This window comes from Physella acuta, unplaced genomic scaffold (genome assembly GCF_028476545.2).
Source record: "Physella acuta isolate Inbredline_101_S28 unplaced genomic scaffold, ASM2847654v3 ptg000090l, whole genome shotgun sequence".
Classification (NCBI taxonomy): domain Eukaryota; kingdom Metazoa; phylum Mollusca; class Gastropoda; family Physidae; genus Physella; species Physella acuta.
In genome coordinates this window covers 2,285,841-2,302,037 of record NW_026731610.1, presented here as the reverse complement: position 1 = coordinate 2,302,037, position 16,197 = coordinate 2,285,841, and the positions used below count along the sequence as shown (strand labels likewise).

The following is a 16,197-nucleotide window of genomic DNA, read 5'->3' as shown; positions in this document are numbered from 1 at the left end:
CCTCAATCATAAAACCAGACTTCAGAGATAGAAAGAAGGGAAAGTGAAACTAAAATGTCACCACCACGTCACGTTTCTTCAAGAAAAGAGGAAACGAGTTTTGGAGACTAATCCCAAGAAGCGACAATAGAGAAAGTAAAGTTGTTGCATGTGCTGCGTCATATCTGACGATAATCTATCGGCCAACAGCCGCCCACACAAATAGAATACTTAGGCAGTCAACAGATGGTCAGAGTTCACTTAAGTGGAAACGGGGACAGAATTTTCAATATAAAAAAGAAGGAAATCAGAGAAGTTTTAAGTGAGAATACCGAGAGTCTCATAAAGAAAGCGACCCATCCGAAAAGTTAGAGATACGGGTGCGGTCATTATTAGTTGATGGAGTCCTACCTAGTTGATGGAAAAGGGCTTATCAGCATACGGTCCCGGCCTTCGAAGAACCTTTCAGTCGGACAATTATCCACTACTCAAGACCAAATCTGGCTATCAATACCCTTTGTCTGTCTGTCCGTCTGTCCGTCTGTCCGTCTGTCCGTCTGTCTGTCTATATGTCTGTATGTCAATATGTCTGTCTATATATCTGTCTGTCTGTCTTTTCTTTCTAGAATAGGTTTATATTTTAAAAAAAAATTTAAAACTATTTTCCCGATGTATTCTGTGATATTTTGGTGTTTGCTTCCAGGGCGTACTCTTCCCCTAAGATCAGATAAAGAGGAAGGCAGTCTTATCTACAATAATTTTTATCCATACAATTGGAACATTGGTACAACAATGCAGATCTCTTTCCATCTTTTCAATGAACACGCGTACCACTTTCTTAATCTATGTTATGGCTTTGAAAATGGTAAATATTTATTTAACACGAATATCTAGTTTCGAAGCATTTTCCTCTGGTAGTATGTAAGAGGTCAACTATTTATGACTTCTACAAAAATGTCGGATTTTAGACACCCCATACCCTACCCACCGACCACACGTGTCCACTTTCAACGACCCCCCCCCATTCCACCCTCCCTTTAATTGGACGTCCACAAAAAAGTAAGTAGACCTCAGCAATCTTAATATTTTATTACTGAAAAGTATTATTAGAGGTTCTCGTTAGATGTAGGCTACTTCAATAATAAGTAAAGCGGGAGTGATCCCCTAAACTTTCTCAAATATTCTTTTAAAAGTTTTTAAAACGTTTGAAAATAGAATAGAATCTCGTGGTAAAAATATTTTACCACAATTTTACAGAAGGCAGAGAATTAAATATTCTACTTATATGTAAAATTTTATTTATATTTCATACGAATTTCCAATATAAATATTACATCAAATTTGTAAGTTCTGTATCAGCTTTTCAGCGATTTCGGTAACCGGATTTTCAAAATACAATAACTTGTTTACTTTTCAGATATATATACGAGATTCTATTCTTTCTAAAAAGTTTGATTAAAAAATTCATAAAAAATCATGCCTATATTCCGAGTTGCCAATCCCCAAAGAGTTATATAAATATATTCGAGAAACTTTATTCGAGATCACTCCCGGTTTATTAATTTAAATTTTTTATTAAAAAATTAATAACATCATTCTTTTATTTGAACTTTTGGGAAGTTTAAATGTTATAAGTTTCGTTTCCTTTGACTTGATTTCATCAATTCACTTCGTTTAATGTGACGTCATTCAAATAGACTGTGATGGTTTTAATTTACCTTATGTTTTCTCTAGAGCGTTCTTGTCAGACAGATTTACAGATAGAAGACATGTAGATAGACAGAGTGACTGAATAGTGAAACTATTATATAGTACTAGATAATTGGCCAGTTTAATGGAAATACAACTGGCGCTAGGATGATAGTTTTTTTTCCTCTATTCCAAACCCAAAGCCAATATCTCTACCTCAAATTAAATCTAAATTTCAATCCAGTAGCGGAAATGCACCAGGAACTAAAATTAAAATGGCAATTTTAATTTATCTGGAACTAATTTAACCAGAAACGTAATATTATTCGGGATCTGAAGTTAAAGCAATTGATTGACCGGAACCGAAAATTTCATCAATTTAACCAGAACCTGAACTATTACAGGAACTAGAACTATAACCGGAATTTTTAAAAAGCCGGAAGCCGGAGAATAACCTTGAAACGAAACCGGTATTTTAATTAAAAATAATCATAAATCCAAACCTAATCATTTAATCTGGATTCTGAACTTTAAACGGTGTCGAAAATAAACCGAAATTATAATTGCACATGAAATTTAACCGGAACTTTGTCAGGAAGTTTAACCGCAACTGGATTTTTATTTGGTGCCATAAATATAACCCGAGCCAGATCAGGAAATCGAATTAATTAATTAATTTTTATGAATTAATTAAAATGTTCTGAAATAAGTACAGTGACCATCTACAGTTCCGCACTATTATACGCGTATTATGATGTTCATTTGGTTTTTAGTCATGCAACTCTTTTGGCATTAACATTTTTAAAGTATTGAAAAAATACATAAAAACGCTTTGATAACAAGATTTTATTTAACAATGCACTGAAAAGGAGAAAATAATTTTTTTTCTTTAAAAAATATAATAATACACTACTATTAAAAAAACTATGAGGAAAATTAAATATTAATACAGGTTTTCAATAGAAAATATGTACTTTTCGGCACAAGTATACAATAAATTGCTTTGAGGTCAAAATATTTCTTTTGAACTTGCCCTAGTATTTAAACCATTACCTCGTTTGCTCTGACAGTAGTTTATTACGTTTTAAATAAATGTTTTACAACATATGGGTTAGTAACTTTCTGAACTGTGCACGTATGCCTACTAATTTCTAAAATAATTTTCAAAGAGGGTTGTTTGTGACGGCCATAGTTTCTGTTTGCAAAAAAATAGTTATTCTATTTCTGCAGTGTGATGAATCTCGTTTCGATAGCATTTTTGCGATTTCGAGTATTTTGTCCTCATAAAAATAAAGAAAAACAAAATTGAAAAAAAAATCTAGAATGCAGATTTATTTGTTTTTTTTCAGTAAGTCTATTTTTTTCTAAATACAAAATGGACAAAAAGTGCTATTTTGGTTATCGATATTTTGGAAACCAAAAAAAAGACTAACGTATTACTTCAAGATATCAGAGGTCAATCAAAATGAAAACTCATCTAAATATAAGATGGGAACAGGATATTACCCCCACCCCCGTCAATTACCCCTGGACATTCCCCCCGTATTTCCCCCCTGAGCAATTAACTCCCAGCCAATTACCCCCCCCTCCCGGACATTACCTCCCGCCCAGTAGGACATTACCCCCCCCCCCCCTCATCCCCGCAGTCAACTTAAGATCATTATATGTATAGGAGACTGAGAATGTCACTGCTTATGTGGGCTTTTTTCCCCCTTGATTTATTTTGAAGGAGTGGATTTTAAAAGCGTATGACGAAAATGAAAGTCTTAAATGTGGTGCCGCTGTTTATATAGTGAAATTAAAAGAACTAATGCCGGCCGCCGGGCCTATTTCAGCTATGTTTGATTATGAAAAATCCTACATGGATGTTGTTTCTGAATGTTACGAAGGCATACACGTCCAAGGCTGTTTTTATCATTTGACACATAGCCTATACCGAAAAGTACAGGCTCATGGATTTCAAACAAAGTACGTGGATGAAGCATATTTTACCACCATCGTAAGGATGATAGGTGCATTGACTTTTGTGCCAACAGCAGACGAAAATGCAACAACTGCTGGATTATTTTGAGGATAATTATATTGGAAGAGTAAGACGTCGAGGCCGAGCTGTTCCCCTTTATGAGCCTCACATCTGGAACATACACCACCGGGTGGAAAATGAGCTACCTCGCACCAACAACAGCGTCGAGGGTTGGCACCGTAAAATGCAAGCTGCAGTTGCTGCTAGCCATCCTAATATCTGGCGCTTCATCAATATTCTCAAACGTGAGCAAGATCTTCACAAAGTGGTCATCGCTCAGCGGCTTGGCGGACACCCAGTAGAACCACCAAGAACAATTCTCGTATTTTTGACATCGTTAAAACGTAACAACTGGTGGCCAGTATGAAACAAGTAGAAGCATAAACTCGATGCTGTCCGTTTGCCTGATGCTGTCCTGACGTTTGCTTGATGCTGTCCTGTCGTTTGCCTGATGCTGTCCTGACGCTTGCCTGATGCTGTCCTGACGTTTGCCTGATGCTGTCCTGACGTTTGTCTGATGCTGTCCTGAAGTTTGCCTGATGCTGTCCTGACGTTTGCCGGTTGCTGTCCTGACGTTTTCCGGTTGCTGTCCTGACGTTTGCCGGATGCTCTCCTGGCGTTTGCTGGATGCTGTGAGGATGCCGTTAGCCCGACGCTATAGCTGTTTGACAGAGTATGTAACAACAACGACTGCGAGTTGCAAAATTTTGAGATGTAGAATGTTTGAGATAGGTGCAGGAGTCATAAACCAGTGTAGCCATAGAGCGCAGGTTGACTCAAATTTTTGTGATGTAGAATGGTTGAGATATAGGTAGGAGTCATAAACCAGTGCAGCAGGTTGAAGGGACGAGAGGGCTGCAGACAGGGCGTCAGCTATGTCTAAAATCGAATCAGAAGAAAGACTAAAATTGAAGGAGCTGGAAATAGCAAGGGAGGAAGACATAAAGGGCAGGGGTAGAATTAAGCTGACTGGACTGAGAAACAGTAGGGACCAAACAAATATGAAGGTGGTGGTTGACATTTTTGAAAGGGAAGCCCGAGAAATAGGTTTAGAAGATGTTTTGGTGCTACGAGTTCAGAAAAGCTGCTAGATATAGGCTGCGAATCGTGGTTAACAGAATTGGGAGCCGAAGAGAATTATGGGAAGCTGAAAAGGGAGGTTCTAAAACACTTTGGTTTGACGGAGCAAGGATACAGTGAGAAGTTTAATAGCGCCCAACCATCAAAACAAGATAGAGCAGGTAGTTACATTAGGAGGGTGCGACACTACTTGAGAAGATGGGTCGAAGCTAGCAAGTGTGACAAAACATTTGACGGATTCTTTGACCTACTCCTAAAAGACAGAATAGTGAGAACAGTCGGACAAGACGTAAGACAGCACGTCCTTAGGCAAAACCCGAGGACAATAACAGACGTTAAAAATGCTTGTGACAACTACTTTGACATCTACCCAGACAGAAAATTAAAACCGATCGACGTGGCAAAGGACACATTTGTTGCCCCCATGGCACTTGCATCAGGATCTAGGAATCCCTTTAGAGAGGACAGGGACAAACGAACCCTAAGACCTAGATCTAAGAGCCCCATTAGAGAGGAATGGTGCACAAGAAATGAAGTCACCCTTCAACAGGAGCAAAGAAGACAAAGCCCGGTCCAACCTAGGCCGAGTATATACGGGCTCTGTCGTCATAGCGTGTCGAAAAGCTCTTGTCTCAAGAAATAGATGGACAAAAGAATGGATAACCATAAAGACTGCGGATGGAGATAAGAAAAGAGTACCAGGAGCTGTAGTCAACATAGAAACACCATACCTTACGGGAGAGTTCTTTGCCGTCCTTTTAGATGATCCACCAGCTGAACTTATAATAAGGAATGTAGCAGGTGCAAAACTACCGAGGGAAGATTCGCTAACATTAGCGGCGGTAGAAACCACAGGATAACTTAGAGCAGGAGGCAACCAGAGAAATGAGCCGGGGCATAAGATTCTAGACCAAATAACGACACCGAAAGATTTTAAAACGCAACAGAGCGAAGACAAACATTGGCTAGGTGGTGGAAGCTCGCGGAAAAGGGAAAGCAATGTAAAATGATAGATGGTTTATTATATAAGATCATAAAACACAGCAAAACAGAAGATCAGATTAGACTATCAATCCCAAGGGGACTTAGGCCCACCATCCTGACATTAGGACACGGCACACCTATGGCGGGGCACATGGGTGTAGCAAGAACGAAAGCCAGAATTCTGTCACAATTTAGCTGGCCAGGGGCAGGGGAGGATATCAAGCGTTACTGCGAAAGTTGTGATGTCTGCCAGAAAAGCAAAAAGAATGTTGGTGGCAAGGCGCCTATGGGGAGTACTGAGGTAGTGGGACAACCGTTTGAGAAAATCGTCATAGATATTGTGGGACCACTAACACAAACGGAAATAAAAGAACAGATTCATACTCACAGCCGCAGACATATGTACACGGTGGTCAGAAGCGGTACCGCTGAAAAGTGTAACTGCCGCAGAGATTCAAGATGCGCTACTCTCCATCTTCACGAGGATGGGATTCCCGCAAGTCATACTCTCAGATAACGGGACCCAGTTCACGTCGGAAATTTTCTGCACCGTGTCTAAAATGTTGGGGATTAAAATCATTGACGCTTCTGCATATCACGCCATGCAAACGGTGCGGTAGAACGATGTAATGGAACTTTGAAGGAAATGCTAAATAAAGTAGCTATAGACAAGGATGACGATTGGGACGTGTTCATCCCAGCAGCACTTTTCGCCTACATAGAAGTTCCAAACGAAAGCACTGGTTACCCACCATTCGAACTTATGTTCGGCAGGAAAGTGAGGGGCCCGATGAGCATCCTAAAGGATATCCTCATAGGAGAAGTGGGGGAATATAAGACAAGAGCTGCATATGACTACCTGCTGGACCTTAAGCAGCAGTTGCAAACGGCATGCAGTTATGCAACCCGCAAATCAGAAAATGAGAAAGATGAAGCAAAGGGCTACTACGATAGATCAGCTACAACCAAAGATATCAAAGTGGGGGATCATGTGCTGATATTGAAGCCCCAACTATTAAACAAACTAGAGCTAATGTGGGCGGGACCTTACGAAGTCTTAAAAAAATCGGAGACTTGGACTATGTTATTAAAACAGGGGACAGCACTAAGGTGGTCCATGTAAATCGGATGATGCTGTACCATCACAGACAAAAACCAGACGACAGCAAGGAGCACCCCATGTTAGCGGCAGTGTCAGGAGTGATGGAGGCAGAAGAAGAAAACCAAGTATCACTAACAGATGAGGAGGACTTCGAACCAGGTATCCCATTGGACACAATAAAAACACCCGATATACTGGAAGAAACCAAGTTAAGTGATATCAAAATAGTAGACACCCTGACAAAAACACCACGGACGGACCTAAACAGAATTATCCAAGAGTAAACAGCTTTTATTAGCAACTTACCTGGAAAAACAAGTTTACTAGAACATAAAATAAAACTGACCAACACCAGAGCAATAAGAACGAAACCCTACCGCATACCATACGCCCGAAGAGAGCTTATGAAGAAAGAGATGGACGAAATGGTGAGACTGGGGATAATAGAGAGGTCCGACTCCGACTTCAGGGCACCTGTAGTACTAGTTAAGAAAAAAGATGGGTCGACAAGGTTCTGTGTAGACTATAAGAGACTTAATGCAGTCACAGACTACGACGCGGAACCCATCCCAGATACAGATGAGCTGTTCGCTAAATTAATAGGGCAAAATATTTTACTAAACTCGACCTCACAAAAGGGCATTGGCAGATCCCCATGCAAAATGACAGCAAAAAACTCACCGCATTTGTCACACCCTGGGGCCTATTTCAGTTTAATTACCTGCCCTTTGGCCTATGCACGGCACCCGCCACATTCGCCATATTAATGCGAGTCGTATTAAAAGACTTGGAAAATGTGGTGTCATTTTTTTGATGACATCTGTATCTACAGCGAGACATGGGAGGAACACCTTATGGTAATAAAGGCGGTGTTCAATAGATTGAAGGACGCGGGCCTGACAGTAAGACCTGCCAAATTAGAGCTAGGGTTTGAACAAATTGATTTCCTAGGGCACATAGTGGGGAGGGGGCTACTGACACCAGAGAGAAACAAGGTAAACAAAATCTTAAACGTAGCAATACCCACCACAAAGAAAGATGTAAGATCATTAGTGGGTCTTATAGGGTATTATGCTAAATTTATATCAGAATTCAGCGAGGCCGTCGCAATACTGACAGATTTGTTAGCAAAGGGTAAACCTGAAAAGGTCGTGTGGTCGGATGAATGTAACCGTGCTTTAAAACTGGTCCAGAAACACTTGAACTCAGAACCATTTCTTATTTTACCTAATATTAATGAGCAATTTATCCTCAGGACCGACGCCTCGTCAAGAGGTATCGAGGCAGCCTTGATGTAAATGAGAAATGGGGTCCTGAGACCAGTAAAATACATCAGTAGAAAACTCCAACCGTGAGAGACTCGGTACTCTACTATAGAAAGAGAGTGCCTAGCAATTGTCTGGGCCACAGGAAAACTAGCGTTGTATTTATACAACGCTAGCTTTGTACTGCAGACGGACCAGCGTGCTCTAAAATACCTTCATAAATGTAGGTTCAATAATGCCAGACTGACACGCTGGTCCTTGCTGCTACAGGAATATAAATTTACTATAGAACACATTCCGGGGAGGGATAATCTTCTAGCTGATTTTTTGTCAAGAAATTTTAGATCGGGAGTCTGAGATGTAAATTGTAATTAAAACCACAGAATTGTTGTTTTTGTTTGTTTTTTTGTTTTTACTCGGTTGTTTGTCTTGGATTCATGTACAAAGAGATTTATAAATGCATTATTTAGTTACTGTCTTCTTGGAGTAGTATACCTGTCACACCACTTTTTTGTTTTTTTAAATTATTTTTTAAATTAATTAATATTTTTTTCTTTCTCTCTGTTTTTCGCCCTCTAGGTTAACTTAGGATTTGGGGATTTAGTTAGTATTTGTAGTATGTACTACAAATACTTGGGTGGGGGTAGTGTTACGGGTCATTTGAAGGTTAGATTAGAATAGGATAGAATGATCTAGAATTAGGGGAGAGTGAGTGTGTGAGTTGAGTTTACCCTAGAATATTGTTAACCCCGGTGTGTTTGTGTATTGTTATCCCAAGGTGCGGTATAAAAGCTGGAGTGAATGGTTGTCAGGGGTCAGTTGGTATTGGTTAGGTCGAGTGCTATGCTGTAATGTGAATGTGTGAGACCGATTAAACGTATTGAACGTTAACCCGAGTCGTTCTTGTATTTGAAACCAACCCAGAACGTAACAACTATGCCAACAGAAATCACATAGACTATTTAAAAGGGATAGCTTACAATCTTAAAATTTAAATGTTTGTAAGTTTTCCTCTATTTTCTAATTGAGAAATGTACTATTTTGTGTTGTTAGTTTTTTTACTTTCTCGTATATACGAAGTATAGAGAAAGTCTTGTAATCGTGCAAAAAAAAAAAAGAGATTTGTACAAATCTCGACGTTTTACATCTCACTGATACGGAAAAACATAATTTTGCAATCTTGTCCGTATGTCTGTGTGTCTGTGTGTCTCTGTGTGTGTGTGTGTGGAAACACGATAACTTGAGTGCCGTTACAGCTAGGTTGATGAAATTTCATATATAAGTATTTTATCAAAATCGTAGATCAGTATCAACTTTTGAGCGATTTCCGATAACCGGAAGTGGTCCTTTTTTTACTTTAAAATTTTCAAAAGCCTATAACTTGAATACTATTTCAGATAGATAAACGAAGTTTTAAATGTAAGTAAAAGATCTAATTCTCTACCTTTTGTTAAATTTTGAGCCATTTCCGTTGACCGAAAGTATAAATTTACGCTACTTCCGATTTCTCAAAAAACTAATGTAAATTTTTAAAGTACTAATAATATTGCGCACTATTATCATTTTTTTTTTAGCGTTCACTTGGTGTGCAATTCCTTTGTCTACGAGATTTTATTCTATTTTTAAAACTTTAAGTATTTAAAATGGCTTAAAAATCATGTCTATAGCCCGAGTTCCCATCCCCTGATATTTTATATAAAAATATTCGAGAAAGTTTAGGGGAGATTACTCCCGGTTTATTTTATTTTATACATGTAAGTTCATTTAGATTTTGTTGTATATATTTCTTAATGTTTGTAAGTTTTCCATTTGTTTTTTCTTTCAGAAAATAAAAATTAAAAAATGTATATATTATGTTGCTTATTTTAAACTTTATTCATGTTTGTACATTTAGATTTTGTTGTATATTATATATATATATATATATATATATATATATATATATATATATATATATATATATATATATATATATATATATATATATATAGTTTAGCGGGGGCTTGGGTGGAAATGGGGGAGGGATTAATTATAAAGGGGCTAATTGACAGGAGGGTAATTGACAGGTTGTATTTGCTCCGGGGGGGGGGGGGGTAAATACAGGGGGGTAATTGAGGGGGGAGTAATTTCCTGTACAATGTCCTCATACAATCTTATTTCATCTACCCAACTTAAACAGAACTCACATTATCATGTTGCCGTCGAAATAAAGTACCACTTCATGTTACCTGAAATCGATCAAAAATGATCTGAAAGTTGCCGATGCAATATTATTCTAATACGCGTAATTAAATCCACCTTTCTGAAATTTTTACTAACGAGATTTGATTTTAAGTTATTTAATAAGAAATAGTGTTAACAGTTAATTTTACCATCCTTTATACATGTAATTTGCGATTACATTACTATAATATGCTAATAGGAATTACTTATTGTATCACGATTTCCTAAATTTTCAAATTTATTATTTCAAAGTCAAACTTCAGATAATCTCATATGATGACGAAAACAACATTGAAGTTACAACTCACAGTACAACGGGAGTGACTCTATGTACTACAATTGGAAGGTCACAATTTACAAGTAAATTAAAAATTTCTCTTAGTAAAGTTGACCATCTTCAAGCAGCGACAATTTGGGAGCTACGTTTTTATGGTGGTAAGTTTGATATTATAACATTGAGCTATACATTATAACGATTATCCAATATTTACAAATACATTATCTTTATTTTTTCCAAATGTGACATAAGCTTAAAGGGATATGCTCCTTACAAAATCACAACATTCCTTGTTTTTCGTCATGATGGGTTTGTTGCACTTTTGGATACTTTGTCCATTTTTTGTATTAATGAAAAAGAAACTTTGTATTTAAAATACCATTTTTATGACCCTATTAATTAAAAAATAATTATTTTTTCTCAATCTTACAAGCTCTCTACGAAACATTTTATATTCGTCATCATATTGTATTTCACATCAGTGCAAAGCTGCTTTTCTTATGTATTTGATAAGCGTGTTTTCGATCATCTCATCGGCTTTACAAATTACATAGATATGGTGTTTCTGTGACCTACTTTTCGTTATTTTTTGCTGTTTTTCTCAGTTCGTATTTTTTACCACTAAAAAGTGTAGTATTTTTTATTTATTAAACAAAGCCAATCATATTTTCAGTAACTTTTCTTCATGCATAAATAAAACTTTTTTTCATTAGGGAAACGTGATGGATTTCATAAAAGAAAATAAGTTAATGGTAAATAATGGAAAATTTTGAAACTTTTGAATACTAAAAAGGGAACTATTTTTCAGACCTTGGAAAAAGTTGTTGTAACAAAAGTTGTAATATATAATGACATATAAGCCGTTTAAATTTGATTGCTATAAATGCATACATAGTAAACCTTTAGAGTTTTTAAAAGTACCAACAAATTTAAAATGGCTGATGTTTTTTTCGGGTTTCCACGACAACCAACTTTGTTTTCAAGCCTTTTATTTTGCTTTTTAATACTCACTTTTATGTGTCAAACATGGTAAAAGTATTCAATAAGCTTTAGATCTTAAATTGTAAACAATAGGAAAAAAACAGATCGTATCCCCTTTAAATGGAAATGCATAAAAATTTTAACTGCGAGTAAAATTTTCTTTTATATCAAAAACAAATTCTTCTCGACGACTCGCCCCCCCCCCCCCGATTATATCTTGTTAGGTTGTAGACCAACGCCTATAGATGCCAGGAAAAAACATGTCAGAACTGGTGAAAATCCTTAAATTGTTAAAAGCAGACCAATCATATTTTCTTATATAATCTTTGTAATTTTAATAAAGAAAACGATGGTAATTTTCAAAACGATTTAAGGGTACTTATGCTCTTTACATCTTGTTATTATTTTAACGCTCATCGGTAATTGATGGCCGTGCGGGAAAGTGTCGGGCAGATCTTTGGTACACTCAGAATTAAACAACAACTGGTAATTGATGTTTTATTACGACTTTTTCCAAGGCCGTTACTTCCTTAAATGTTTATTTTTAGAAAGGTAATTTTACTATTTGTTATAGTATTATTCTCAGTACAAGTTAAATATGTGTTATTTTAATCATAAACGTAACTTTCTATGATTAGACAGCAGAAGCAAATTAAATAAAAGCATGTAAAAAACGCAAAACAATCGTTATAATAACAAGACTTTTTTGTAATAATGCACAAAAGCGATAAAATAATGATTTTCTTCTAATATAATAATGAACTGAATTTTAAATAATTAAAAATAAAAGCTTGGTTGCTTCTTAAACCGTAGTAAAGTTATTCAATACATAATATAACGACCCTCGCTTTTCTTTTTAGTTATTTAAATAGTAGTTCATTATTATATATTAAAAGAATCATCCTGACCTGACCTGACATTATCTCACCTGACTGTGGTGTCGGGATTTCGATATATTATATTAGTGGTACACTATTATGTATACTATAATATATTACACAAAAAATGACAAAAACACGTGGATAAAAGAAAAATTTCTTCAACTTTATACTACTGTTTACAAAAAGTGGTAAAAAAATTAAATCTTGTCTAATAACTGATATTTGATCCATATCTGATGTAAACAAAGCAACTACGTCACAGATAAACAATGAAGTTCATTAGTCGGTTTGTTAAGTATTTTCCGAGGCACAGGGGTATTTACGTTTAAATACGGGTATTGCATAGTTATTTTTAACACTGTTATTCAATAGTTAATTAAAGGTTTTTACTTTTAAATAAAGCATTAATGAGAAAACGCAAAGAAAGAGAAACGCAAATAGTTTGGACAGTAAAATAAATTGAAATCAATTATTCATTAAACTCCTATATGGAATATTAATTAAAAAAAAACTACGCATCTAATTAATTTTTATTGCAAAATAGATAGGTTTTAAAGTTTTAAAATTGTAACAACAGTATTTGAAACCAAGCGATTCAATCTGTTTTAAAAAAAAATCAATATTGTGTTGTATTAAATTTGGTCGTGGTTTGTGTGTGGGCAGCTATCCATTCGGGCGTTTGTCCCATTGAGGCAAGTATCTATTCGGTGTTTTTTGCATTCGGGCAAGTGTCCATTCGGGCATTTGTCAAGGACGTTTGTTGTTTCCTCCCTTCCAGAATGTTCTGTAATGAATAAGTTAAGTGTCATTAAATAGCTCCGATGCACAATTATCTGTAGTTATTTTCCGGATGTTTCATTTGTACGTACGGTTAAACACACTAAATCCGTCACTTGTATCTCAACTTGTGCTCGTATGTCTTTGACAGGTCTAATCTCTAAAATCTCTTAAGTCTAGCCACTCGTATGTCGAGGCACCACTGTATACTTTTAAACGATACTATTTCGATAATTTATTATAGAATATTTTATTATATCACCTAATGTTGTAAGTAAGTAACTAGCGTTTTTCTGTTTAATTGTTTGACTCTGATTCTTGTCATATTTGTTTAACGCAAAAGTAAGTGTATGGTTTGCTGTATTGAGCATAGCTTAATGCAATGCTCTTTGATTTTTATTTATATTAAACAAAAATAAAAATAAACACACATCTCTGCGTTAACATTTACATTAAGAAATTGCGATAAATTGGATGGAATAAAGCGTAGTAAATAAGTTAGTATAGTATTAAAAAAAAATTTATAATGAATTTTAGCTAAATATGAATTGTTTTATTATTATTATTATTATTATTATTATTATTATTATTATTATTATTATTATTATTATTATTATTATTATTATTATTAATCTTTATTATTATTATTACTATTATTACTATTACTATTATTATTATTATTATTATTATTATTATTATTATTATTATTATTATTATTATTATTATTATTATTATTATTATTATTATTATTATTATTATTATTAATAATAATAATTACATGCCGACAAACTACCCAATAACAAAGTCCTCAGGTCAAATCCCCGATGTGGTTCATGCCAAGTTTTAATAAAAAACCTAAGCAACGGCGGTGTGACACCATACAGTGACGCAACGGGTGAAAACCGACTGAGTGATGAAACAAAATAAAATAAATATACATATATTGTTACAGATTGTGAAGCGCCCTATTATGGCCTTGAATGTGACCATGTTTGCAGCAGAAGCTGTTATAAACGAGTTTGCTATTTGGACGGAACATGCCGTGCCTGCTACCATGGCTGGAAAGGCGCGCAATGTGATCAAGGTAGATAAGATAATACATTCGTTACAAAGGTAAATTTATTTTGGTTTCATAACCCCATATGCTTAAAAACACACTTTTTATTTTGATGGATAACCTTCGTTTACATTTTTTCTCGTAGCATTTAAAATAATTATCACACTATTTCTAACAGAACCTAACACTAACTCCAAACCACAACTACAAACCTATAGCTAACACTCAGCACAATATCAATCTTAACACCAACTCTAAACCTAAATAAAGACCTAACAATAACCCTAACCCTAATTATTATACCTTAAACCTTAAACCTGAAACCTTAGACCTTAGACTTTTAACCTTTGACCTTAGACTTTAGACTCTTAATATTTAAACCTTAAAACTATAGTCTTAAACCTTAAACATAACCCTTAATTAAACATAACCCTTAACATAACTCCTAAACATAACCTTTAGACATAACCTTAAACATAACCTTAAAACTAACCCTAACCTAAACTAACCTAAACCTAACCGAATCCTAACAGGAAGGGTGTAGCCTGGGGGTGTAATAACTCCATGGGTAATGTCGTGGGGGGGGGGATGTCCAGGGGTTATTCACTGGGCGGTTAGGGGTAATGTCCTGCTCCCATACAAAACTGATTAAAAACATACAAAATCATTTATTTATAATCACATTGTTTAACCCCTCAACAAATATGTCTTACATTACTCTGAATTCTGAATTCATAGTTTGATGCAAGACGCACTATTATACTCTGAAATTGTCATCTCTCGCACTGGTCTCTCATCATTTGGCTATCACTGCTACTTTTAAGATATAACATAGAAAAAAATTCGGAAAAAAAAAATGTGTGACGGCTTTTACACTTTGCCCGCTAATCAATTTAATCATTATCATGAAAAAATTATGACCCTCCACGACTTCCCTACAAATGTCGCATCACTCGTCAGCCTAGCTACAATACCCAAATTGCACATTTTAAAAGCAAAAATCATGAATGAAAGTATTAAATGAACCCGATCACGATTTTATGTATGATCACGTTTTATTTTCCTCGGACTGACATTTGAATGGGGTCTTACATGTGCCCTTTAAAAGTATGAAATAAAATACCCCAAACAATTAAAAAAACCAATTTTTTTCACATTTTCTTACCCCCCCCCCCCCTCCTCCACTTTCTTTTGTTCCTCATAAAACATTGTCACAGAGATTTAATGAATGCACTACCACTCACATTGTTTTGTTTCAACCGTTGTTCTGATCACTACTTAATGCAATTGTTTTATCGTAATGTATCTTGATCACGTTCACTTTTTAAAACCTGAATTGTGTTTCAGAAGATACTGAGGCTTTCTATGAGATCAAAGGACTGATCACACAAAAACCGTGGCCTCTGCCGCCGGTTTACCCCCCACCCCCACAACCTCGGTACAACAGCACCTTCCTAGGTTTGGCTATACTGCTGGTGGGGTCGGTGATTATAGCTCTGATGATTGCCCTCACATGCTACCTAAAGCCTGTCTACATAGTGGCTACCATAGGTAGTTTTATTAGTGGCTACCATAGGTAGTTTTATTAGTGGCTACCATAGGTATTTTTATTTGAATATTGCGTTACGTAAAATGAAAATAAAGATTTTAAGATATGCTTCTCGCCAAGATTATTCCATATTCCGTTTAACCATTTTTTTTAATTTAACAGACAACTTGGTTAAACCAATTTGTTTTTATTTAACAGGCGTATTTTGGTTAAACCAATTTTCTGAATCAAGACATACCTTGGTCAAACCAATATTCCGATTTACCAGGCATAAATTAGTTAAACAAATTTTCTAAATCAACAGACATACATTTAGAAACAGTTTTGTGA

The 16,197-nt window shown here is 35.6% G+C and overlaps 1 protein-coding gene across 1 annotated transcript; it reads left to right on the top strand.

The window, feature by feature from the left end:
* The first annotated feature begins 225 nt into the window (after positions 1-225).
* On the top strand, positions 226-16,197 carry LOC131928240 (uncharacterized). The gene is made up of 6 exons (XM_059284198.1): positions 226-301; positions 683-844; positions 10,598-10,780; positions 14,214-14,345; positions 15,666-15,869; positions 16,172-16,197. Exons 1-6 carry the CDS (start codon positions 226-228, stop codon positions 16,195-16,197), a joined length of 783 nt encoding a protein of 260 aa, XP_059140181.1.